The 23,688-nt window shown below is 35.2% G+C and overlaps 2 protein-coding genes and 1 pseudogene across 6 annotated transcripts in view; 1 reads left to right on the top strand and 2 right to left on the bottom strand.

The window, feature by feature from the left end:
• LIPC (lipase C, hepatic type) overlaps nucleotides 1-13,465 on the top strand; it is a 211,363-nt gene extending 197,898 nt beyond the window's left edge. For 2 of the 5 annotated variants that reach the window (XM_037833847.1, XM_037833848.1), the window contains one exon: nucleotides 13,099-13,465. In XM_037833847.1, coding sequence (XP_037689775.1) covers nucleotides 13,099-13,296 — 198 coding nt within the window. In that variant the 3' untranslated portion in view covers nucleotides 13,297-13,465. Of the gene's footprint in view, nucleotides 1-11,240; nucleotides 11,324-13,098 lie in introns of all 5 variants that reach the window. The other 3 variants (XM_037833850.1, XM_037833849.1, XM_037833853.1) reach the window with 3 other exon arrangements.
• On the bottom strand, nucleotides 12,851-15,060 carry LOC119531959 (annotated as a pseudogene).
• A 2,627-nt stretch (nucleotides 15,061-17,687) lies between these two features.
• ADAM10 (ADAM metallopeptidase domain 10) overlaps nucleotides 17,688-23,688 on the bottom strand; it is a 194,947-nt gene continuing 188,946 nt past the window's right edge. The window contains exons 15-16 of the mRNA XM_037833846.1: nucleotides 20,818-20,944; nucleotides 17,688-19,979 (exon numbers count right to left, since the gene is read on the bottom strand). Of these exons, the coding sequence (XP_037689774.1) occupies nucleotides 19,885-19,979; nucleotides 20,818-20,944 (222 nt within the window). The 3' untranslated portion in view covers nucleotides 17,688-19,884. The remainder of the gene's footprint in view (nucleotides 19,980-20,817; nucleotides 20,945-23,688) is intronic.

The following is a 23,688-nucleotide window of genomic DNA, read 5'->3' as shown; positions in this document are numbered from 1 at the left end:
TATAGATCAGTTTGGGTGGAATTGACATCCTAATGACATTTAGCCTTCCCATCCATGAAGATGGACTGTCCTTCCATTTATTTAAGTCTTCTTTTATTTCCTTTATCAATGTTTCATAGTTTTCTGAATATAGGTCCTTTATATCTTGGTTAAATTTATTCCCAGATATTTGATTATTTTAGTTGCTACTATAAATGGATTTTTTTTCTTGATTTCCTCCTCAGAGAGCTTATCACTAGTGCACACAAACACTGCTGGCTTTTGTGTGCTGATCTTGTGTCCTGCCAATTTGCTGAATTTGCTTATTAGAACTAGTAGCTTTGTTGTAGAATTTTCAGAACTTTCTATACATAGGACCATGTCATCTGCAAATAGTAATGATTTCACTTCTTCCTTTCTGTTGTGCATGTCTTTTATTTCTTTTTCTAGCCTAATTGCACTAGCTAGAACTGCTAGCCCAAGGTAGAAAAACAGTGGTGACAGTAGGCATCCTTGTTTTAATCTTGATCTCTAAGGGAAACCTTTCAGTATGTCAATGTTGAGGATGATGTTAGCTGTGGGTTTTTCATACATGCCCTTTATCATGCTGAGGAAGTTTCTTTCAATTCCTATCTTTCTAAGTGTTTTTATCAAGAAAAGATGCTGAATTTTGTCAAATGACTTTACTGAATCAAGATGATCATATGGTTTTTCCCTTTGAATTCTTAATGTGGTGTATTACATTAATTGATTTTGTTGAGTTGAAACACTCTTGCATATCTGGAATAAAACCCACTTGATCATGGTGTATAATTGTTTTCATGTGCTGTGGAATTGAATTTGCAATTATTTTGCTGAGAATTTTTGAATCCATATTCATTACAGAGATTGATTTGTAATTTTCTTTTCTTGTAGTATCTTTATCTGGCTTTGGTATTAGGGTGATGTTTGCTTCATAGAATGAATAAGACAGTGTTACCTCTTAATTTTTTGGAAGAGTTTGAGCAGAACTGGTATTCTTCTTGGAATGATTGGTAGAATTCACCTCTGAAGTCATCTGGTCCTGGGATTTTCTTTTTGGGGATGTTTTTGATGACTGATTCAATCTCTGCTTGTGATTGTCAGTGTAGGTTGTTTGAGTGTTTCCGGAAAATTGTCCATTTCTTCAAAGTTGTCTAATTTGTTCACATATAATTGTTGATAAATATCTTCTTATGATCATTTTATATCTATGGGGTCAATGGTAATGAACCCCCTCTCATTTCTGATTTTATTTAATTGCATCTTCTCTCTAGCTAAGGGTTTGTCAATTTCGTTGGTCTTGTAAAACAATCAATTATTGGTTTTGTTGATTATCTCTATTGTTTTTTTGTCCTTAATTTCATTTATTTCTGCTCTAATCTCTGTTATTTCTTTTCTTCTGCTCACTTTGGGATTAGTTGTTCTTTCTCTAGTTTCCTCCATATGTTCAGTTAGGTCTTTGATTTTAGCACTTTATTCCTTTTTAAAGTAGTCATTTAGGGCTAAAAATTTCCATCTCAGTACTGCCTTCACTGGAACCCATAATTTTGATATGCTGTTTTCTTGTTTTGATTCATCTTGCCATACTTACTGATTTCACTTCTTTGACCCACTGATTAAGAGCATGTTGTTTAACCTCCACATATTATAAATTTTCCAGTTCTCCTCCTGTTATTGATTTCCAGCTTCACTCCATTATGATCAGAGAAAGAGCTTTGTATAATTTAAACCTTTTAAAATTTATTATGATCTGTTTTGTGACCCAACATATAGTCTATCCTGAAGAATGAGCCATGAGAACTTGAGAAGAATGTATTCCCTGCTGTGCCAGTTTGAATGTATTATGTCCCCCAAAACTCCATTGATGTAATCTTGTGTGGGCAGAGGTATCACTGTTGATTGATTGTAATTCTTTGAGTGTTTCCATGAAGATGTGCCTCACCCAACTGTGGGTGATGACTCTGATTTGTAATTTCCATGGAAGTGTTAACTCACTCATTCAGAGTGGGTCTAAATTAAATCACTGGAGCCATATAAATGAGATGACAAACAGAAGGAACTCAGTGCAGCTGAGAATGACATTTTGAAGAGAAGCTACAGCCAAGAGGGACACTTTGAAGAACACCCAGGAGCTGAGAGAAGAGCTTCAGATGAGAGACAGTTTGAAGATGGCTGTCGAAAGCAGACTCTTGCTCTGGAGAAGCTAAGAGAGGACAAACACCCCAAGAGCAACTGAGAATGACATTTTTGAGGAACTGCAGCCTAGAGAGGAACATTCAGGGAGATGGCCATTTTCAAATCAGAACTTTGGAGCAGACCTCAGCCATGTGCCTTCCCAGTTAACAGAGGTTTTCTGGACACCATTGGCCATCCTCTAGTGAAGGTACTGGAATGCTGATGACACTTTATGGCCTTAAGACTGTAACTGTGTATCCAAATAAACCCCCTTTATAAAAGCTGATCCATTTCTGGTGTTTTGCATCCTGGCAGCGTTAGCAAACTAGAACACCTGCTGTTTGGGGGTGCCTTGTTCTATATATGTCTGTTAGGGCTAGTTCATTTATCATATTGTTTAGGTTTTCCTTAATGATCCTCTGTTTAGATGTTCTATCTATTGATGAGAGTGGTGTGCTGAAGCCTCCAACTATTATTGTAGAGATGTCTATTACTCCCTTCAGCTTTGCCAGTGTTTGCCTCAGGTACTTTGGGGCCCTTGGTTAGGTGCCTAGACACGTAGGATTGTTATTTCTTCTTGGTGAATTGTCCCTTTTATTAATATATAATGTCTTTCATTGTCTCACAATATTTCTACATTTAGTCTATTTTGTCTGATATTAGTATAGCTACCCCAGGTCTTTTTTGGTTACTGCTTGCATGGAATATCTTTTTCAATCCTTTCATTTTCAACCTATTTGTATCTTGGGGTCTAAAATGAGTCTCTTGTAAACAGCATATAGATACATATTTTTTAATCCATTCTACCAAGCTGTGTCTTTTGATTTGGGAGTTTAATCCATTAACATTCAATGTTTTTACTGTAAAGGCAGTATTTACTTCAACCATTTTATCCTTTGGCTATTATTTGTCATTATCTTATTTTCTCTCTCTCTGTATCCTTTTACTTACCCTTACTGGTAATATTCATTATTTCTACACTGTCCTCCAAGCCTTTCTTGCCTATCTATTCTTTTAAGCCTACAGAACTCCCTTTAGTATTTCTGGTAGGGCAGATCTCCTGTTAACGAACCCTCTCAGCTTCTATTTATTTGTCAATATTTTAAACTGTCCCACAGTTTTAAAGGACAGCTTTTCTGGATAAATAATATTTGGCAAGTGATTTTTCTCTTTCAGTATCTTAAATATACCACTGCCCCTCACCTCCGTGGCTTCTGATGATAAATTAGTACATAGGCTTATTTTGTGTCCTTTGTGTATGGAGAATTGCTTTTCTCTTGCTGCTCTCAGAATTCTCTCTTTATCTTTGGCATTTGACAGTCTGATTAGTATGTGTCCTCGAGTGTGTCTATTTGGATTTATTCTGTTTGCAATATATTGCTCTTCTGGGATGGGCATATTTATGTCTTTTATGAGTTGGGAAATTGGAGGCCATTATTTCCTCAAATATTCTTTTTGCCCCCTTTTCCCTTCTCTTCTACTTCTGGGACACCCGTGATGTGTATATTTGTGCAGTTCCTATTGTCAAACATTTCCCTGAGACCCTGCTCAAAATTTTTCCATTCTTTTTTTCCATCTGTTCTTTTGTCTATTTGAATTCAGATGCTGCCCTCTAGTTTGCTGATCCTTTCTTCTGCCTCTTCATATTTGCTGTTGTATGCCTCTAGTGTATTTTTAATTTCATCTATTGTGCCTTTCATTCCCATAAGATCCATTATTTTCCTTTGAATGCTTTCACATTCTTCTGCAGGCTCACCCAGTGTGCTGGTTTCAATTTATTATGTCCCCCAGAAAAAGCCATATTCTTTGATGCAGTCTTGTGGGACAGATGTTTTGGTGCTGATTAGATTTGCATGGAAATGTGCCCCACCCAACTGTAGGTGATGACTCTAATTGGATAATTTCCATGGAGGTGTTGGCCCGCCCATTCAGGATGGGTCTGCATTAAATTACTGGAGCACTATATAAGATCAGACAGAAGGAGCAAGCTGCTACAGCCAAGAGGGACAATTTGAAGAAAGCACAGGAGCTGCAGATGAGAGGCAGTTTGAAGATGGCCATTGAAAGCAGACTCTTGCTCCAGAGAAGCTGAGAGAGGACAAATATCCCAAGTGCAATTAAGAGTGACATTTTTGAGGAACTGCAGCCTAGAGAGGAACGTCCTGGGAGAAAGCTATTTTGAAACCAGAACTTTGGAGCAGATGCCAGCCATGTGCCTTCCCAGCTAACAGAGGTTTTCTGGACACCATTGGCCATCCTCCAGTGAAGGTACCTGACTGCTGATGTGTTACCTTGGACACTTTATGGCCTTAAAACTGTAACTGTGTAACCAAATAACCCCCCTTTTATAAAAGCAAATCCATTTCTGGTGTTTTGCATTCTGGCAGCATTAGCAAACCAGAACACCCAGTGTCATCTTAATATCCTTTATCTCCTTAGCCATAGCCTTGAAATGATTTAGGAGATTTGTTTGAACAACTTTGATTAATTGTTCCAAATTCTGTATCTCCTCCAACTTTTAAATTCATTCCTTTGGGCCATATCTTCCTGATTCTTAGTATGGCTTGTGATTTTTTACTGATATCTGGGCATCTGAATATCTTCATGATTTTATTATGAAGGTCAGTTTCTCTCTCTTTTGTCTATGATTTTGTTGTTGATTGAGTTTGTGTTCAGGCTCTTCTTTGACAGTTGGTTTGTCAGTATTTTCCAGCCATGACAAGCCTTGTACCCACACAGGAAGCAAGGGTGCAGATCAGATCCAAAGGTACATGGAGAGAGGGTTAGGAAAGACTCCAAAATGCCTTTTCTTTTTCTTTCTGCTTAACAAAGCTACACTTTCCTAGCCAGCCCAGCACATGGCACTCTTCGTCAAACCTCCTGTTTGAAGTTTCTCCAAAAGTATGCTTTACTGACCTACCTGGCAGATTGCACTCTTCAGCAACCTATTCCCCTAACCCTACAAATGCAGGCTATTTTTGGTCCTTTGCAGGTTCTGCCTCTGATGAGGTCAGAACAATGGCACAGCAGTGTCTGACCATGTTGGGCTAGAACAGCAGAATCTAGTGGTCTAAACTTGCAGGCCAAAAGCTGGATCAGTACTGGACTGTTTTTCCCTATGAATTTGGAGTGAATTCACCTGGCTGGCCAGTCCACAGTAGCCCCCCAGGCAAGGATTGGACAACTTGTCACTGCTTTCCTCATGGGTGGGACATGGGCACCAGGAACCACACACAGAATTACTCAGAGTCTCTGATCTCAGTTTTTCCATCCCACATTTCCCTGGATGCTGTACAAAACTCCCCTGGTTTCCAGAGCCCCAGAACAGTTGATCTGGAAAGTTTCTGCCTGTCTCCTCACTGCTTTGGAGAGAGGAGAGGACCTTGCAGCTCCCTGTCTATTCCTCCATTTTCCTGAAACTCCTCTGAGTGTTTTTATCATGAAAAATGTTGAATTTTGTTAAATTTCTTTTCTGTGCCAACTGAGATGATATGTGTTTTTTTTTCCTTCATTCATTAATGTGGCATATCAAATTGACTGAATTCTTTATGTTGAGCCATGCTCACACACATAGAATAAATCCCACTTGGTTACAGAGTATAATTCTTTTAAAATATTTTTGTTGGATTTTGCTTACCAATATTTTCTTGAGGAATTTTGCATCTATATTCCTAAAGGGAATTAGGGGGCCTGTAATTTTCTTTTCTTGTGCTCTCTTAAGTAGCTTTGGTATCAAGATAATGCTGGCTTCATTGAATGAGTTGGAAAGCGTTCCTCCTATTCAGTTGTTTTTGGGAGAATCTGAGGATTGAAGCTAATTCTTTAGTGTTTGATAGAATTCAGCAAGGAAGCCATCCATTCCTAGACTTTTCTTTGTGGGGGAGGTTTTGATGACTAACCCAATTTGGGTCCACTGAGATTATCCATTTCTTCTTGTGTCAGATTTGGTAACTTGCATGCTTCTAGGGTTTGTCCATTTCCTGTGGCTTCTCTTGTTTGTTGGCACACAACTATTCATAGTACCATTTTATAATTCTTATTTCTCTAAAGTTGGTAGGAATGTCCCCACTGTCATTCCTGATTTTAATTGTGTCCTTTCCCTTTTTCTCCTTGTCAGTCTGGCTAAAGGCTTGTTGATCTTATTGATCTTTTCAAAGAACCAAGTTTTGGTTTTGTTGATAGTCTGTTGTTCTTCAATTCTCTATTCTATTTATCTCTGCTCTAACCTTTACTATTTCCTTCTTTCTGTTCCCTTAGCATTTAGTTTGCTCCTCTTTTTCTAGTTCTGTTAGATGTGACATTCAATTATTGACTTGTGACCTTTCTTCTTTTTTACTGTAGGCATTTGCAGCTATGTTTCCCTCTGGTCAGTCTTCCCTGCATGCCCTAAGTTTTGTTATGTTGCGTTTCTGTTTCCATTCATCTAAATATTTTCTAATTTCTCTTATTTCTTCTTTTACCCATTGGTTGTTTAATAGTGTATTGTTTAACTTGCATATATTTCTAATAGTGTATTGTTTAACTTCCACATATTTGTACATTTTCCAGTTTTCCTTTTGATTTCTAGCTTTGTTCCACTGTGGCCCAAGAAGATACTTCGTATGTTTCCAATACTTTTTAATTTATTAAGATTTGGTTTGTGACAATAATCCTGGAAAATGATTCCTGTTCACTTGAGAAGCATGTTTATTCTGCTGTTGTTGGGTGGAATGTTATATATATCTGTTAGGTCTAATTAGTTTACACTGTTACTCAAGTCCTCTGTTTCCTTACTGATCTTCTGTTTAAATGCTCCATCAATTACTGAAAGTGGTGGATCGAAGTTTCCAAGCATTACTGTAGAACTATCTATTCTTCCAATTTTGCAATTTTTGCTTCATGTATTTTGGGACTCTGTTTTAGATGTGTGTAAAATTATTACATCTTCTTGTTATATTGAACCTTTTATCAATATATAATATCCTTCATTTGTCTTTTGTAACCTTTTTTGACTTAAAGTCTATTTCTCTGGCAATAATATAGCCACTGCAGCACTCTTCTATTTGCATGGGCTATTTTTTTCCATCCTTTTACTTTAAACCCCTTTGTATCTTTGTATCTAAAATGAATCTCTTGTAAACAGAAAAAGATGGATCACATTTTTTTTCATTCAGTCTGCCAATATCTGCTTTTTAATAGGAGAGTTTAACCCATTTATATATAAGGTTTCAATAAGGGATTTACTTCGGCCATTGAGCTATTTGTTTTCTGTGTTTCTTTTATAGTTTTTCCCCCTCAATTGCTACATTACTGCCAATTTTTTTTTTTTTTTTGTATTCGGTTAATTTTTTTGTAGTGTACCATTTTTATACACTTCTTCATTTTCTCTATATTTTTGTAGTTGTTTTCTTGGTGATGATTACAATTTCTTGGTGTGATTACAATTAACATCTTACACAAATAGCAATCTAGTTTAAAGAGTACCAACCTCATTTCAGTAGTATACAAATATTCTACTTCTATATATTTCTTCTCCTCCTTAATACTGTTATTGTCTCAGATTACATCTTTATACACTGTATGCCCATTAACATAGATTTTACACATTTGCCTTTTTTGTTTTTATTTTAAATTCAGTTTTATTGAGATGTATTCACATACCAGTCATCCACAGTATACAATCAACTGTTCACAGTGCCATCATATAGTGTGCATTCATCACCACAATCAACTTTTGAAGTTTTCTTACTCCAAAAAGAATAAAAATAAAAGTAGAAAAGAACATCAAAAGCATTCCATCCCTCCTTATCCCACGCTCTTTTTCATTTAGTTTTTATCCCCATTTTTCTACTTATCTGTCCATACACTGTATAAAGGAAGTGTGAGTCACAAGGTTTTCACAAAAACATAGTCACACTGTGTAAGCTATATAGCCATGCAATTGTCTTCAAGAATCAAGGCTAATGGGTTGCATTTTCAGTTTCAGGTATTTCCTTCTAGCTATTCCAATACACTAAAAACTAAAAAAGTATATCTATATAGCACATAAGAATGCTCTCCAGAGTGAACTCTTGACTCCATTTGTAATCTCTCAGCCACCGAAACTTCATTTTGTTCCACTTCTCTTCCCCCTTTCAGTCAAGAAGATTTTCTCAATCCCACAACACTGGGTCCAGGCTTATCCCCAGGAGTCATATCCCACATTGCCAAGGAGATTTACACCCATGGGAGTCATGTCCCATGTAGAGGGGAGGGCAGTGAGTTCACCTGCTGAGTGGGCTTAGAGATAGAGATGCCCACATCTGAGCAACAAATAGGGTCTCTGGGGGAGACTCTCAGGCATAATTATAAGTAGGCTCAGCCTCTCCTTTGCCATAACAAACTTCATAAGGGCACACCCCAATATCGAGGTGTCAATCTACTAAACTGTTAGTCCTCAATATTTGTGAGACTAATCAGTAATAAGTCAGGTGGGGAAGTCAAACATTTCCATATTTTCCCCCAGTTCCTCAGGGGGGCCCTGCAAATATATTTTTATTCTTTGCCCAAATAACTTTGGGATGTATCGGGATTTTGCACTAACCTGTACAAACCTACCAGATTTCACTTCCTATTCAAAGTTCCATGTAATCATGGTGTTTGAATAAAATGACCACACAAGTTAAATTATTTAGTTACACACTTGCCTTTTTTTTTTTTTAGCAAAACAAGTGGTCTATTTATTCTTTTTCTAAGAGAATGGAGTCACTATGTTTAATAACCAAATGAGAATTAGAACAGTGCCTACGTTATCACTGTAAACCTGAAAATTACTTTCCTCCTTTCTTCCTTAGTTATTGATCTGCCATTTGAGGATATAATAGCTGTAAAATTCAAAGAACATGGCCAGTATCTAATTTATTTATTTTTTGTTGTTTTTACTGTATGATTGCATTTATTTTAACATTCTTGAAATGAAAAAAAATTGCAGATATTAAGCATTAACATAAATATTAGAGAACAGATATTTGCCAGAGCTTAACAAGGGTATAGGGGTATGAGGGAAGGGGGTATGACTATAAAAGGGCAAGATAAGGCATCCTTGTGGTGATGGATATGCACTCTATATTGATTGTATCAGTGGCAATATCCTGTTTGTGATATTGCTCTATAGTTTTATAATTTGTTACCCTTTGGGGAAACTGGGTAAAGGGTACACAGGATCTCCCTGGACTGTTTTTTTTTTTTTTTTTTTTAATTAAATTCAGTTTTATTGTAATATATTCACATACCATACAGTCATCCATGGTATACAATCAACTGTTCACCGTACGATCATATACACACTTGCCTTTTAAGTCATATAGTTACAACCTAAAGTACAATAATATAGGATTTTAACATTTTCCTATGTGGTTATATTTACCAATGCTTTTTGTCTTCTTATGGCTTTGAGTACTTCTAATATCCTTTTATCTCAGCCTGAAGGAATTGCTTCAGCATTTCTTGTAAGGCGGGTCTTCTGGTAATGAATTTCTTCAGTTTTCAGTTATCTGTAAATGTCCTAATTTCTCCCTTATTTTTTTTTTTGTTTTCCAAGGGAAACATCTGCATGGTTTACTGGTAGGGCAACAATTTATCATCCAAACTGGGACTTTTGAGAGTCAAAGAAGGATCTATTAAAAATTGCCCTAGGATAACCTGCAAAAACTGGAACATTTGGTTAGAGCCTATGAGAAACAAGAGTAGAGTCACTGCAGCACCTTAAGAATCAGCAGAATATTGTACTGTGGGACTCCCCCATCCCATCCCACTATTATCATTATTATTGTCCTTTAAATATATCATAGTCAAAGATATGCTTCATTCTTCAGTATGATTGTCAGTGATTTTTAAAATGCAATTTTATTGACATACGTTCACACACCATATAATCCATCCAAAGTATACAATCAATAGCTCACAGTATCATCATATAGTTGTGCATTCATCACAATAATTTAGAACATTTTCATTACTCCAAAAAGAAAATAAAAAAATTTAAAAACACCCAAAACATCCCATAACCCTTATCCCCATTATTTATAAATATTTTTGTGGTTATTTTTTACTCATCTGCCCATACATTGGATCCAGGAAGTGTCAGTCACAAGGTTTTCACATTCACATGGTCACATGATAAAAGCTATACAGTTATATAATCATCGTCAAGAATCAAGGCTACTGCATTACAGTTCAACAGTTTCAGGTATTTCCTTCTAGCTATTCTAATACACTAGAAAATTAAAGGAATATCTATATAATGCTTAAAAATAACCTGCAGAATGATCTCTCAACTCTTTAAATCTCTTAGCCACTGAAACTTTATTTTGTTTCATGGCTTTTTCCTCTTTTGGTCAAGAAGGCATTCTCAGTCCCATGATGCCAGGGCCAGGCTCATCCCTGGGAGTCATGTCCTCCATTGCCAGGGAGGCTTACACTACTGGGAGTCATGTCCCACACAGGGGGAAGGGTAGCGAGTTTATTTGCAGAGTTAGCTTAGAGATACAGGCCACATCTGAGCAATAAGAGGTTCTCTGGGGGCTACTCCTAGGCATGGTTAAAAGTAGACTCAGCTTTGCCCTTGGAGAGATAAGTTTCATAAAGGCGAGCCTCTAGATGGAAGGCTTGACTTATTAAATTAGGAACCCCTATTGCTTAAGCGAATAACAGGAATTCCCCAGATGGGTAAGTTTAAAAATTCTACATTTTTTCCTGTCTCTCAAGGTGACTTTGCAAATACTTTTTTTATTTTCTACCCCAAATATTGGGGTATTATATTAGCCTGTGCAGAGTAACAAGATCCCATTCCCTATTCTAGGTTCCATGTTAGTTACATTGTTTAAAAAAAACTGACCAGACCAGTTAAATCAGATAGTGTGGTACAGAAAATATAAATTTTGTACCAAATAAAAACCTCTTTTACTTTGGTCTCAGACAGAAGTTAGATTTTTAAAATGCAGTCAATATCATCCTTTACCCTGTCTTCTCATTTATCTTAGTCCTAACCAAGTCCATTTCATCCATATCTCTAACTGTAGTGTGATCCTTTTTTGTTTCTTTAACAGTTGCTGTATGGAGTAATGCTGACTTTCAGAGATGCAGAACTCTTTCTGAGTCTCAAATGTCACACAGATACTCAAATTTCCAGGTAAATACCAGGTTATACACAAAGATATCAGCATCTCAGAATTTAGAAATAACAGTCAAAGCTCAGGAACAGATGTGGCTGCTGTAAGAGCTTACAATCTAGGAACATTTACAATAGGCCTTCTTGAACTTTCTGTACTCCTTAATCATCAGTTGCCCAATTCCTGCCCCCTGTTCTATCCCCAAATGATCTATGCTCTTGAATTCAATTCTCAATGTTTGCTCATACTTAGTTTATATTAGTGAGGCCTTACAACATTTGTCCCTTCATTTCTGGCTTATTTCACTCAACATAACACCCTCAAGATTAATTCAGCTAATTGCATACCTCACTACTTAAGTCCTTGCAGACGCTCAATATTGCATTGTATGTATACACCACAGTTCACCCCTCTGTTTATCCACTGATGTACCCTTATGCCACCTCCATCCATTGCAAATCATGAATAATGCAAATGTCTACTTGTGTCCCTGCTTTCAGGTCCTTACACCACATTACAGGGTTGCAGGTTCATATGGCAGCCCTATACCCAACCACCTGTGGAACCAGGAATATGTGTTATGGGTGTCCCAGAGGAGAGGAGAGGGGGGAAAGGGGCAGAAAGAATACTGGAGGAAATAAACACTGAAATTTTCCCAACTCTTATGAAAGATATAAACTCACAGATCCAAGAAGTGCAGCATACCACAAACAGAATACATCTGAATAGACCTTCTCCAAGACAATAATCAAATTGTCAAATGTCAAAGACAAAAAGAGAATTCTGAAAGCAGCAAGAAAAAAGCAACCCATCATCTATAAGGAAAGCTCGATAAGACTATGTGCAGATTTCTCAGCAGAATCCATGGAGGCGAGAAGGCAGTGATATGATATATTTAAGATACTGAAAGAGAAAAACTGCCCACCAGGAATTCTATGGGCAGCAAAACTGTTCTTCAAAAATGAGAGTTTAAAATATTCTCAAATGGACACTGAAAGAGTTTGTGAACAAGAGACCTGCTCTACAAGCAATACTAAAGGGAGCACTACAGGCAGACAGGGAAAGACAGGAGAGATTTGGAGAAGAGTATAGAAATGGAGATTAGAAGTAAGGGTAAAAAGAGAGAAAAAAATAAGATAAGACATACAAAATCCAAAAGACAAAATGATAGAAGAAAGTACTGCCATTAAAAGTTAAGAACACAGGTTATCAGGATATAGAAAGAGTGGAGACTGGGCATTTGGTGATGAAGGAGTACAGAATGCTCAATAGGATTAATTATAAAGATTGAGAAATGGATAGCACAATACTATCTGATGGTAGCACAACACAACACAGTATAATGAACAATGCTAAGTGTGAGTATAGTTGAAAGAGGAAGGACAGGGTCATGTATGACACCAGAAGGAACGATAAGCTGGGACTGTATAACTTAGTGAAACCTACAGTGCACAATGATGGTGATTAAATGTACAAATACAAGAAAGTTTTTACATGAGGGAGAACAAATGAATGTCACCATTGCAAGGTGTTGAAAATGGGGGTGCTATGTGGAAAAAATACGATCAATGCAAACTAAGGTCCTTAGTTAACAGTAACAGTGTAATATTCTTCCATTAATTGTAACAAAGGCAGCATACCAAGGCTAAATGTCAGTAAGAAGGGAATATAATTGAGGGGCATGGGATTCTTGTGGTGGTGGTGGTTGTCTCTCCTTTTTGTTTTTTTATTATTTTTTCCTCTTCTTCCTCTTTTTTTTTTTTTCCTAACAAACAATATATGTATTTTTCCACAGGAAGGCTCAAGGAGAAGACTTATATATCACGAGCCTCAAGAATTTTTAAATGAAGTAAAAAGTTCTCCACAAAAATCCAGCTGTATACAACTCCCAAATTCATTTCATGAATACCATCAAGATTTTACCAGTCCAGATATATTCAACCAGTCCAGATATATTCAACAAGTCAGAATCTCCATATTGGTATACATATGATACTTCGACGATCAGTATGAGGGTCACAGACTTAGAAAGTTGTAGAGAACTTTGGCCTACAATTTCCCAGTTCACTCTTAGTAAAGAGACAAAGGCAGATGTGTACCGTTACAGCTTAATCATACTTGTTCTTTTGATCTTAGTATTTCTCGTTCTATATTTTCTCTGAAGATAAATAAAATCCTTTTGGTAAATTTTTAAGTTTCCAGTTCTTCACAGAAATGTTATGTTCTCATTTCAGGGTTTCTTCCCAGCCATTTTCAAGGTAATTGGCTTACTACAACATTCACCAAAGATGATGTTAAAACTCTGTCTTCTAGTCAGTAGTCCTCACAACCACTCATATAAGCATATTTGATGGAAAAGGTTGCCCACACTGGGAATTATCACACACTTGATCAGGAATTGCACCATCAAGTTGATAAGCATAACAAATTCCACAATCCATAGTGAAATCCACAAATGTATATTCTTGCTCAGCTTAATTCTCAGGGGTTTTACCACATGGTTAGTTCCAAGAAAGCAGCACTCAGGAAGCATAGTGGGATGCCTGAGGTCTACCTCTGTATTGTTCCCTAATGCAATTCTGCATGCCATTGCACTTTGTGAAGGTTTTTCTGGCTCAAGTACCAAAGTCTTCTCATCAATTTCATCCAGAATGCCTTCAGTGATTCTAATGCTGCCAAAAACTAACTGTGAATGCTTATTAAGGGGCTCTGTGGTATCCAAGAAACAGAAAATGGAACAGGAAAATCCACAAAACAATCTGGTGCTTCTGCAGGGTACTTTGCTTTCAACTTGAGAGTGATTAGATGCTGTCTACCAGAAGCATCTTTGGCTTTTAACTTAACAGTGCTGAAGCAAGCATCCACGTATACAAGTTTATCCCAACCAAGAGCTCCCATCTTTTCAGCAAGGCATGAGTAGAACTGGGGTGGAGGAGCTGGTACACATAGCTCTTGTTAATTCTTTGAAGCAGCTTCCAAAACCATCTTCAACCCCATCATAAAGCTTCTTAGATCAGGAGAGTGCTGCAATCTCTGTTGTATTATTTGATCGTATCCATTAAGTATTGTCCTCCGCTGCCAACTACATAGTAATCTTGCATTCTTCAGTTGTAAATCTTTGGGCAACGATATTCTAAGGTGGAAGTCTCTTCCCTGAGTGGAAATGAATCCTTCATATACAGTTTTCTCCCAGTTCTGGGGCATAAGCAGAGGACATTGGAGCAACAGGCTTGTTTCTGTCAGTGCCATAGCTTGCTGTCTGCAGAGCCTCTGGTAGTTTCTCTCTCCTTCATTTTTGAAGGGTAATTTTGCCAGATAAAGAATTATTGGTTGACAGTGTTTTTTTGTTTTGTTTTGTTTTGTTTTTGGTCTTTCAGAACTTTAAACAAGTCATCCCACTGTTTTCTGGACTCTCTGCTTTCTGATGAGAAATTGGCTGTTAATTTCATTGAGGCTTCCTTGTACATGACAAGTGACTTCTCACTGCTTTCAAAATTATTCCTTTGTGTTAGGATTTTGACAATTTTAATTAACATATCTTGGTCCAGATCTCTTTTCAGTTTATCTCACTCGAGTTTGTTGAGCTTCCTCAATATATATATTCATGTCTTTCATCATATTTGGGAAGTTTTCACTATTATTTCTTCAAATACTTTTTCTGCTCCCCTCTCATCTTTGTAGGACTACAATGATGTGTATATTGGAAACACTTGATGGTTTCCCACAGGTCCCTTAGGCTTTGTTGATTTTCCTTCATTCTTTTTTCCTTTCTGCTCCTCACACTGGATAATTTCCACTGTCTGGTCTTCAAGTTTGTGTACCCTTTCTTCTGCCTGCCCAAATCCACTACTGAATCTTTCTATAAATTTTTCACTCCAGAGACTGAACTTAATTTCTTTTTATGATTTCTCTTTATTTTGCTCAGACTTTTCCTTATTTTCTTTAGTTCTTTGCCTATTGAATCTCACTGAACATATTTAAGACAGTGAATTTAATGTCTTTGACTAATAGTTCCAATATATGAGCTTCCATAGGGATGGTTTCTATCAAGTTTTTTCCCTGAGAATAGTCATACTTTCATTTCTTCATGTGTTTTGCAATTTTTTTGTTGAGAACTGGACATTCTATTATGTTGTTGTAACTGGAAATCTAATTCTCCCACTCCTCTGGGACTCCTGGGATTTTTTTTCTTTTCTTTTAGAGGGCTGGAGGCATCTATTTGTGACTTTTCCAAACTATTTTTGCTCCCAAACAGGAAACAGAAAGAAAAGGGGGGGGGGGTACCATCTTTTTAAGACTCCTCTGCCACTTCTGCCTAAGGAGGGTAGGAACATGGCCATGTTCAGCGTCACCCCCCACAGTGATCTAAAATAACTGATGGAAAGCAGCTACCATCAATGAGACAGGACACTCCCATGGTTTGGAGAACTAGGTCCTTATTGCCCACCCTGGCACCAAAACAGACTATGCCAGGAACCCAGGGAACAGTCCCCACTGCTGTTTGCCACATGGTTGGGGAATGGCAGAAGGTAAAATTCACTTATATTTAATACAATTAACAGTTTCTTTATCCAGCTATTCCCTGGATGCTGCAAGACTTCCACTAGATTTGAGGGTTTCAAAATAGTTGATTCAGACAATCCCTACCAGTTCAATAGTTGTTTTGGTGGAGTGACCAATTTCTGAAATTTCTTACTCCACCGTCTTCCCATAATCCTCTGCCTTCCCATTGCTTTTTATAGGTGAGCACAGTCATTCTGGATCAACTATAAAATACTTGAATTTCTACTAATGTGATACACACACACACATCCATACATGACAAACAATATAGCAATACAATACAGAACACAAGGGCTCCCTTTGCATCCTAATATTATAAAGGGTTTGATATGGAAACAATAATGGAAAAAATACAGTTGTAATAAACAGAAAAGTGACTCAAATGAAAGTTTTTAATCAAGAGCATAAAATCAAAATTTCTGAAACTGAAGCTAAGCTCCGTGGGGCAGATTTATCACTTCTCTTATTTTTAGAATAATACTTTTCAGGAAACTAATTTCTTACAACTTCTGAGACTTCTTAAAGATGAACTTCCCCTGACAGGTGCTTCAAAACTACATCCAAGTTGCTCTGGGTTTGGGAGATGCTAACCCTTTAAATCCAGGTAAGGAATATTGCCTCTAATACTTCTGAAGATGGCCTGTGCAGTTTTTGTCCCCTATGCTTTGGAGTAATTCATCTACTATATTGACACTTCTGATACCTTTGATTAGAAATACAGAAAGAGAAGTTAAAAGCCTTCTCAAACACAAGCACCCACAATTTTCCATCTAGTAAGGACATCAGTCCCATCTTGGGATAAATAATAAGTAGATCTTTAAGCAGACTAAAAGAGACAGAGACAAGGACTCAAGAGTAGAGCAGTTTGCTCAATGTGGATAAATCTTCAGTTTTCACTAATCTGTGAATATGACAAAAATGAGTACCAAAAGCACAAAGTGCTGATGACACCTCAGAAAACAAGACTGATCAGATACTGCCTTTTTCCTTAAATATGTCCTTTCCAATCTTATTTTATTTTATTGCTGATTTTGTTTGTGAGTTGTTCTCTGAATTCAGGAAACTGGGGGAAAAAAAGGAAGGGGGAAGCACTAAACACCAAAAAAATTTAAACATTCAGTTGTAAATAAAATAAATTTGCAACTGTTAGATTAACCACGTAGATGGTTTCATGAATAAATAAAATTAAACATAATATACATTTTGTTGCTCCTACATTAACAAAGTAACTTTAAAAAGCACTGTATGCTTACTCACTTAAGAAATATTATTTATTTATACCTGGCCTCAAAAAAGAAAAAAATTGAGGCTAAGTTACTCTGTGCAGGGCACCACTCTGGGTTTACATATTCTGCTCTCTTTTGCCCAATTCCTTTTCTAGATAACACTGAAATTCCATTTTCTTCTTATCTGCTATGAATTTGCAAAGCAGGAAAATATTGGCTCCAAATTTTAAAATATGCTTATCATTAGACTTTTAAAATAAATGAGGTATTAAGCATTCAAAACTTTGCAAAATAGAATATAAATAAGACCACAAGTTTCCAAAATGACTCAGCATTCAGAAAAACTTTTTCTGATTAAAAACAATGTAAAGCAGTTGAGATGAGTTAAATGTTTTTAAAATGTTCATTTGTGTTTATAAAGATGTCTAATTCAAATTTTCTACATGGACTCCAAACTAGGAATAAATATATCTATACTTCTGTGGGAATAGGTATCTTTTCTGCTTAACAATCTCTTCATTTAGTAAGGAAAAGTTGCCTTGTGGGCAGATTCTTTTGATGGTTTTCAGAGTTCAAAGAGTATGGAACCTTCAAGTTGATTTCATCAAGTCTATTTATTAATGCATTTCAAGTTTCAAAAAACCTTACATCTTTGCACAATACTTTATTTTTTGCAATTTTTAGTAAAAATTTCCAAAGTGAACCAAAAGATACTGTATAAAACACAGTGGACATTAAACTGACAGTAGTATTAGATCTCATTTGTCTTGATCCTTTTGTTTCACCACATCTTGATTTGCAGTGGAAAAAGTTCAGTGCACGTATCTCTTTTCAGAAAATATTTAACTTAAACTCAAAATAAAATAGGGCAGCGTATATCTGCCATAACCCTACCACAGGATAACATTACAAGCAAAAAAATTTACATGTTCCAAAGTATAACACATTCAAGAAGTTACCAAGAACTCTTGCAGAATAAAAGTCACTGTTTTAGAAATGCAACCCACTTCCAACCTTTGCACGGTCCAAAAACAAAGGCATTTAAATGATTTAAAAGCAATTACATACATATCTACCTACTTGTTTGTTTAGAATTATTTATAGTCTATCTGGGGTTTCATGTACAAAATTTGTCTCTAAATCATGTACAAAAAGCTGTATTTTGAAAAAAGTCATCACATACTGTACAAGTTTACAAGGAAGAGATCCCACTATTTTCTCTAGCATTTTTGGCCTTGCTGGCTTACGTCACATTATGAGAATGATTGTGTAAACCTTATACTCTTAAGAAAAAAAGGAAAAAAAAAACCCAAAACATAGAAATCTTTTCAACCTTCCCTAAATTTGCCTCCTATGTGGAGTAAGGAAAAATCATGTTTACTTACAATTTAAGTGATGTGGTTGGAAAACAGAAGCAATAAATATGTCACAAGCTTAAATTTTTTTGTAATGCCCTCTTTCCATTTCCTGCATAGCAACAAGCCTGTTAATACATTAAATGCTTTTGCTTTCTTTCTTTAAAATGCCAATTACTTACACCTGTTCAAAAAATAAATTTGGAATGGGACATTGTGCTGTTTCGCCTTCACTGTTGTTAAAATATTTTAAGGGAAAAAAATGTCAGAAAGCCCATCTATAATTTTAACTACTAGTCAAGCAAAAATTATTCTTTTCTAGTGGTTACCAACGATCAGTGACGATACACTGAAACAACTTCAAATATTTTGATAAAATAAAGACACAGCTTTTCTTCTCCATATTGGACAAAAACAAAAACATAATTAGCATACCTTAGAAATACGGAAACCACAAATAGTAGGCTACAAATTTTTAAAAATCATTTCATTGACATAATTTCTACCAAAGCATGAACAAAATTTCATCTATCAATTAAAAAATGGAATTGAATTAGAAAGTTTAAAATAAGTAAGCAGAAGTCAGACAATTACATAAAGAACTAACTCTGAAGTAGTATGCTGCATATGTCCAGTTTGCACAACACTTCTTTAACTGTGTTCTTCAGCGTAGTCATGCATGTGCTCTTAGCAGCCGTTAGAAGACGACAAAATGAATATAAGAACCAACTCCGTCATAAGAAAAGGGTAAATTGATTCTCATTTCAAAACCACCTGTGTAAAGCCTCACAGAATCCTGGACCACTGAATACCACCTTTCTCTGTTATCCTGAGTATGTCAATTAAACAGTAATTTTTCATTTAAGAGCAGAAAAAATTTACAATACAAAGAAATATCCATATTGCAATTTCTGTTTACAATTGCACACAGAAGTACAGTGTATGTAAGAAATACGTCTGCATATAACAAGTTATGTACATTGGCAAGGGATGTCTCCAATGTTGAGGTGGTTGAGCCTCCTAGCCTTGATTGGCAGTTGAAAAATTAAAACAAAACAAAACAAAAAATATATATATACATATTTCAATTTGTGAGAAAAGTTTATCGAGAACTAAGTTTGCCTGCAAGTGAAGAAAATGCAGCAATGAAGAACAGGGAACATGGGGCACATAATATTATTCTAAGACTTTGTGCCATTAGATTAAAAATATCTGTCTATCAGAAAACTGGGTTCCTTTTCCAACCCCCCACCCCAAATTGGAATTTTCAGGCTTCAAAATTTAATTCCACCTGGTCTGAGGACATGATCTCTTGCCAGTTTTTCTTCAACTGTTATTTGTCAGGGTTGAGTATGGGGATGATGACTTAATAGGTTTCTCTTTGGAGTGAAGTTTTCCCATTGTAGGCACTAGGAAGAACCAAGGCAAAAGCTGCAATTAACGTCTCATATGTCCCATTTGATAACTCTCTCGGGGCCTCTGACGCTGGGGTTGCTGAATGGGCTGTGGAGGTCTCCTTCTCTTTAAAGTGCCTATGAGTTACAAACAAAAGCAAAATAGATTTACCATGAGCTTTTTAATCTTTAAAAACAAAGCTGCCATTTCAGAAAGAAAGGTTCTAGACCATCACTGTCCAACAGAAATATAATATGAGCCACAAATGTAATTTTAAATTTTCTGGTAGCCACAATAAAAAATAAAAGAAAAAAGAAACAGGTAAAATTAATATTAATTATATATTTTATTTAACTCAATATAGCCAATATATTATTTCAACAAATAGTCAATATAAAGAATTATTAATGAAATAGTTTACATTTTTCATACTATCTTCAAAGTCCAGTATGTATTTGATTATTACAGCACATCTTAAATGAGACTAAATATATTTTAAATGCTCAACAGCCACTAATCTTGGATAAATTAATCTAAATTAATATCATTGATTCTGTCTTCTATATTTGTCCAAAAGCATTAACCTTAGGGAGCTCATATTCCAGAGAATATTTCAAGAGAACAAATGTTAAAAACAATAATGGAAACATAGCTATTAGAATAGAAAGAAGAGAATTTAAAACTAGCTAAACTACTGTAATAAAAACAAGAGAATATATTAAAACATGAAACAAGAATAAGAAAATAAGTACAAAGCAAAAATCAAAATTTCTAAGTCAAAATATTTTTAGACACTATTATCATTATCACATAATTGGCAGCTAGGTTGGACTGATAAATAGCATACTTACATATCAACTAATCATTCATCCAGTAATCCTTTTCCAAAAATGAAAGTACTATAAAATTAGTTACTAAAGGCATTCATAATTCAATTTTATCTGAGCTACAAAATTGTCGCTCAAATTTTCATACCTGGAAGTGGTTTAGGAGGCGGCAACTTTGGATTACTACTTGGAGTATGAACACTGCATATCTTAATAAATCCAGCCATTAACATGATCAGGGCAATTCCCATAAGTAACACTGCCCACCAATATGCCTAGAAATACATAGAATTTTCCAGTGAAAAACTATAAAATATTTTAGAATAGAATATATTACATATTATTTTTTAAAGAACATTTATTGGTTGGCAGTTGTATATACATCATACATGTTTCAAATATAAAAAAAGTTTAAAGGAGAAAATAAAAATGACTCATAATTTCACCTCCTAGAGGAGACTACTCAATCTTACTTTCCTTTCAGTCTCTTTTCTACATATAATCATATCATACACACAAATACATGTGCAAAACTGCAGTCAACCTGCCTACAGTTTTACATTTTTCCATGCAATATTATATTGTATTTTCCATGTTATTAAATATTTTTGGTTTGAACATTTTCTTTTTTGTTTTTTTCCATGCCTCTTACTCTTTATATAGACTATGCTTTGTTAGCTTTTATACTCTCCAATGGCTTAGAAGATATACAATCTGCTTTAAGTTCTACTTGTAGATGGATTTTTAAAATACTCTTGAACCTATATTTCTTTAATCATCAAAGTTAAGACTGAAATTCTATTTTTTTCTTAATTTATATTTTTCATTGTGGTAAATTAGTCATTTTAACCATTTTTAAGTGTACAATTCAGTGGCATTAATTACATTACACCCTAAACAGAAAGTCTGTGCCCACAGAGACACAGCAATCAGTATCCCCATCCCCTAAACTCCTGGTAATCTCTAATCTACTGTTCCTATGAATTTGCCTATTCTAGAAATTAAATTCTATCTCTTTTGAGGCCCCCTTTTCCTGTTCCTATCTGCATTTCATTTGGAATTTGAGACCCAGACCACTGCTATGAAAGTATTTTTATTTGATATATATTAGTTTTCATTATCTATATGAGATTTATCATTATCTATCTACGGTTAACAGTTTTTTTTTTTTCCATGCCGCTGAAGGAAAAGACAAGGTATTTTTCAAAAACAGATTTTTAGTTTTTCAATATATGTTCTATTGTTTTCCATTATATATCATTGCATTGATTGTCTTTGAACTGATAGCTTGCTTCCCATTTTTATTTTTCAGGCTAGATTACTAAAATGAGAAGGTCTACTTCCCTTAAATTTCAAAGTAACCCCAAGAATAATTTTGCCAAGTTTAGCAACTAAAAGAATATAATCCCTGTTTTTTTAATTAACTTATGAAAAAATAAAAAAAACAGATAAAATAAAATTAAAACAGTTGTTTTTAATAGAAAAAGAAGGATATATACATTCTAGCATGTCAAGTTTACCCTAAGAAGGAACCACAAACTTTACTATTAAATTAAACCATGATAAGCAAATCAATTAACCAAACCAGAAAAACCTTCAAAAAATTACTGTTACAATCTTATTTACAGAAAAATTGTTTCCATTCTTAATAAATTCTCAGTCTATTTAGCAACTTCAAGAGTTCGAATGTTGTTTTAAGATAGTACATACTAATAAACAACACACAAAATATTTAGGACTTTGAACTTTGAACCTTCACATTAGCTTAACACAATATTATCATAATATATATATAGTTAATTATTGCTAGTAAAACTTCCATTTAAGAGGATTTTCCATGATCTGAGGCCTTACAATACAGCCTACTACCTCTGTACTAATTAGTTCACCCAGCAATGTAATTATAGTAATAGATGCTAAAATAAAAAAGCATGTTGTGCCAAAATACCCCAGGCCACTTTACTGTGTAAGCATAAAGCCTTTCCTATATTAAAAAAAAAACAACAACAAAAGTTTTATTTTGAAAGTTGCAAGTATAGTACAAAGAACTTTTTAAAAATCTGGAACCATCTGAGAGTAACCTGCCAGCATAATGTCTTGTCACCTCTGAATATTTTAGCACATAATTTCTATACTCAGTGATGTTTTCCTAGACAACCCCAACACAATCAAAATCAAGCAATGAACACTGATGTAATGCTACCATTTAATCCTCAGACTCCATTGAAGTCAGATTTAGCTATGATGTTTCTTTAGTCTCCCTAAATCTGGAAAAGTTCTACAGTCTTTCCTTTGCTTTCATGACATTGACACTTTTGAAGATTATAGGCCATTATTTAGCACTGGAATGTTCTTCAATTTGGGTTTGTAAAATTAAACAGATTTGTTTATTGCAGGATTTCTCACAATATTCTCACAAAAACTCCAAAAGGGGAACATGGCATACAGTGTTTTTCAGATTAATTTGACAACCAAACCTATAGAACATCACATGGAACTAGTGTTCTCTGAAGGACTTGGGAAACGCTGCTCTAAATCTCTCATATACAAAGAATACCAGATACTTAATACTTAGGTTCATAAAATTGGAGCAAAATATGAAAGCAGAAATTAACTTAAAAATGAGAAATAGAGTTGATTCTTGTTAAAATAATAATAAAAAAGACAAACTTCTGATAAATCTGAACAAAGAGTGGCATGTGAATGCCAACAAATGATATGAAATGAAAGCATGTGCTATAAGACAAATCTATGAAATTTAAAAGTACATGATTAATCAGTTCCAGAATATAAGTTGGGGAAATTGCTAATTCATTGTAAAAAGCATTTCATAAATCCTCATATCTAAAACATAAACATAGGTTTTAAAAAAAAGTCTTTGTAAAAGACAAACAGAAGTCAGTAAAATTTTAAAATAATAATATACGATAAATAGGATTTATTAGAAGGCACGAAGAATTCAAGAAATTGCCTCATATAATTCACCACATTAACAGATTTCTAAAAAAAAATAATTTAT

The sequence above is a fragment of the Choloepus didactylus genome, chromosome 4, assembly GCF_015220235.1.
Source record: "Choloepus didactylus isolate mChoDid1 chromosome 4, mChoDid1.pri, whole genome shotgun sequence".
Taxonomy (NCBI): domain Eukaryota; kingdom Metazoa; phylum Chordata; class Mammalia; order Pilosa; family Megalonychidae; genus Choloepus; species Choloepus didactylus.
Note: the sequence above shows the minus strand (reverse complement) of the source record. Positions and strands in the feature narration are given on the sequence as shown.